This window comes from Nannobrachium achirus (genome assembly GCF_963921795.1).
Source record: "Nannobrachium achirus genome assembly, chromosome: 7".
Lineage (NCBI taxonomy): Eukaryota > Metazoa > Chordata > Actinopteri > Myctophiformes > Myctophidae > Nannobrachium > Nannobrachium achirus.
The window spans coordinates 14404758-14408633 of NC_137816.1; the positions used below are offsets into that span (position 1 = coordinate 14404758).

Sequence of the window (3876 nt, forward strand, 5' to 3'; positions counted from 1 at the left end):
GGAATGAACACCAGAGGGTGTAAGAACAACAACCCAGCTTACATAAGGTCATGAAGAACTGCTCAAGCCTCTATCACAGTCCAAGGTGAAGAGCTAACACCTCACCATGGTGTAGTTCTCTAGCTATCACCTAGCTACCAAATACTACTGTATCGTCTCTTTCAGTTTTAGGTGAAAGCTAGAAAACTACACCGTGGTGAGGTGATAGCTCTTCACCTTGGACTATGACAGAGGGCAAGGCTTTAGCTTTGTGACATGGCTTGGGTCAATAAGTCCAACATCTACTTCTCTTTCTTCCACCAGTCACTCAGGCAGACCAGCTTGTTCACATTGTCTGGGGACAAGTTGGATCTTCTCTTCTGTACAATATGGCCTGCTAAAGAGAACAGTCTCTCGCATGGGACACTTGTGGCTGGAGTCCCCAAGTACTTCCGGGCAATGTTGGCCAGATTACCATAGCAAGCGGTGTGCTCCGACCACCACTTCAGTGGACACTGATCCTCGCTGGCACTGGGCTCTACCTTGTACCTCTCCACAACATTGCTTGCTGGTGTCTCCTCATCCGACTCTGACTCTGATCCCATCAGTAGCAGGGTCTTCTTATTCGGTGGCTCAGGGTTCTCCTCCATGGACGGCTGCAGAGCAGGTTCTTCTGCCTTCACCAGCTCACTCAGCTTTGCCCACACTGGCTCCCTCTCTGCTCTGGGCAGGCACTTGAGGTCCTTAAATCGTGGATCCAGACTAGTCGCCACCTTTGATGAAAAAAGAAGAAAAAAAAAGAAAGAAAAAGAAAAGATTGATGAAAATTTGATTTACTTTCCACATCCAACCTACATATTTCTTCCTGACTTATCTATTCATTGACCATTGCCATAACAGTCTATAACGGTTAGATAATACAGCTATCTTCTGGTCTGCTCAGTCTGACATACCTTCAGCCAATCCAGGTTTAATTTCTCCCTCCGCTGGTCGAGGTCCTTGGTGAAGGCAGCCTTGAACCGCACGACATAGGCAGGATCATCATCTGTGATCTTCATAGATCGCTGGAGGTGGCACAGGGCAGGTAGAACCACCGAGCAGGATACATACTTTTGCCCACCAAGGAGATCAGTGATGTACCTACACACACACACACACACACACACACACACACACACACACACACACACACACACACACACACACACACACACACACACACACACACACACACACACACACACACACACACACACACACAGCAACAAATACAAAATGAATGGCCAATTAATTTAACTCAGATGATCAGATCACACACACACACACACACACACACACACACACACACACACACACACACACACACACACCCCAATAGGCTACATAAAATACAAAATCGTTTAACTCAGATTACACACACACACACACACACACACACACACACACACACACACACACACACACACACACACACACACACACAGCAATAAATAAATAATGGCCAATTAATTTAACTTAGATTACACTTTTAAATTCTGAATCATCACATTACATATGTTTCTCAAATACAAAGTGACTTTTAAAAGAACTTGTATGCAATTCATGAACACTATCATACCTGCATGGCTCTAGCAGTGTCTCCAGTCTTGCCATCTTCTCATATTCAGCATCAGTAGGGAGAGTCAGACTGTGCTTCTGCTGGGCCAGCGTTGCGTGCAGTGGGTCTCTGTTACTCCTCACGCGCTTGATCATTTCGAGGGTGGAGTTCCAACGTGTTGGGACGTCTTGCACGAGTGGCTCCTCTTTGTGTTTAAGGGAGGCTTGTTGGGCATGCAGCTCGTCTGTGTTGGCCGCGCTGTGTTTGAAATGTCCAACCACTTTACGACACTTTCCCAAAACAGCATCAAAACCCCCGTCACGAAGTGACATTACAACGGCCCTCTGGACAAGATGCGCAATGCAGGGCAGATGCTCGAATGGCAGTATCCTCCCTGCTGCTATCATGTTGGGAGCGCTGTCTGTTCCAATCGTTGTGATTTTGTCTTGTATCGCCCACTGATTGGCGACGCTGAGAAACTGCCTGGCACACGCTTCTGCAAAGTGACGCTCCTCGGTTTTAATCACACCTAACGTTAGGAGTCAGGACAGACAGAATAAGTTAAGTCAATAACAATCAGTTAAACAACAATGAGCAATCAATCAGCAACTGAAAGATAACATTAGGGCAAGCTAACGCAAGCCCTATAAGGTTAGCTGAAGGCAAAGCTGTGTATATTTGGCTTCATTAGCTAAATTAGCCTACATTACATAACATAGCCTACCTAAGGCGAATGAGTGAAGTTCCCAGTTGGCATCGATCAGATGTACAGTAACGCCGAGGTAGTTTTCGTTGCCAAGAGATGTCCAATGGTCCCCAGTGAGTGCTACACACGTCACCCCAGCCAACTTCACTTCTTTCACGGCTCTCTCTGTGGCGTGTTGGTCATGTATCCTCCTCACGATAGTTCGCCTGGCAGGCAGTTTGTAAGTTGTGTCTCCTGTCGCAGCCCGGAGAAGAAGCTCTAGACCATCATCTTCAACCACGCTGATAGGCCGACAGTTGATGGCAATCCACTGAGCTAGGAGGTTAGTCAACTTCGCAGATAGAGCTGCGCTGATGGGCTTGCCTCGGTCGGTGCACTCGTATAGTGTAGTTTGACGAACCCGACTACTCCCTGGAGCTACAGTAGTACTTGGCCCGGCGGCCCCAGCCACCGCGTCCTCCATATCAAAGCGATGTTTCGCTTTTAGGTGGTACTTAAGACTGGAGGTGCTCCTACAGTAAACTAACTCTGCTTTGCACAAGGTGCAAATAACCTTGGTCTTGTCGAGGTCTCCATCGGGAAGCTTCTTGAAAACAAATTTGCCCTGGAGCACGCCCGGGCTCACAGCGGCGGCAGCATCCATGTCAGCTGGTGTTTGTTTTTGTCATTGATTTCACACGTGTTCCGACCAGAGCAGTGTTCACGCCCCCCACAGTGTAACTCTGACAGGCTGGGCCAGGCATACACTTGCGCCAAAATAGCGCATATCAAAGTTAAATTCATATCTTGATCACTATGTAGAACCAGATGGCCAGCTCCCAGACCCAACTTTGATCCGCGATTAACGACGATATTTTTTTTTACCGCCGATAAGAGTCTTGCGATAACGCAGCACGATAACGCCGATAACGGCCCACCTTTAATATATATATATATATATATATATATATATATATATTAGCGCATTTTAATCGCACATCGATATTTGACCAGAGAAGCATTTCTTTTCAAGTAAAACACATTTTGTTGTACGAGTGAATCAACAAGTGAGTTTTTTAAATCTAAATTTCGCATCCACTGGGCCAAGCAAAGCGCTCTGATTGGCTATTTCTCCCTTTGCGTTTGTTGTCTCTTCTTGATTCGTGCATCGCTATGATCGGTATGCCCGAAACTGAAGGTTCTGTGGTAAAACTAAGTGCGATTAAAATGTGTTAATTTTTTTAATCGCATTAATTTTCTGTAATTAATTAATCGCAATTAATCAGTTAAAGTCCCAGCCTTAATATATATATATAATAACAACCCCCCATGGGGAACATAATTAATAGCAGAGCCCACTGGTGGTGCTGGGGTGGCGGTGGGAGCAAACAAAGCCTCACAACCAGAGGCATGCTCAGAGGAACGCAGGATGAGCACAGGCTCAGGTGACCTTAAATACCCACCTAATTGGTCAGCTGATTGCCGCGTCAGAGAAGGACGTGTGGGTCTTGCTCAATATTGAACACACCCACATAGGGCAGCACAGTGAACTTCTAATCTAAGTGTATCTGCCAGAACTCACCTCGCAGGCTACGGTAACATTTGTGTTTATTCA

At 46.3% G+C, this 3876-nt stretch overlaps 1 protein-coding gene across 1 annotated transcript; it reads right to left on the bottom strand.

Moving 5' to 3' along the window:
• Positions 1-281: 281 nt before the first annotated feature.
• On the bottom strand, positions 282-2925 carry LOC308288597 (E3 SUMO-protein ligase ZBED1-like; the record flags this gene model as incomplete). The annotated part of the gene is made up of 4 exons (XM_080730068.1): positions 282-752; positions 933-1043; positions 1630-2105; positions 2301-2925. The coding sequence occupies 4 exons, from the start codon at positions 2923-2925 to the stop codon at positions 282-284; spliced, it is 1683 nt and encodes a 560-aa protein (XP_080586194.1).
• Between the last annotated feature and the right edge of the window lie 951 nt (positions 2926-3876).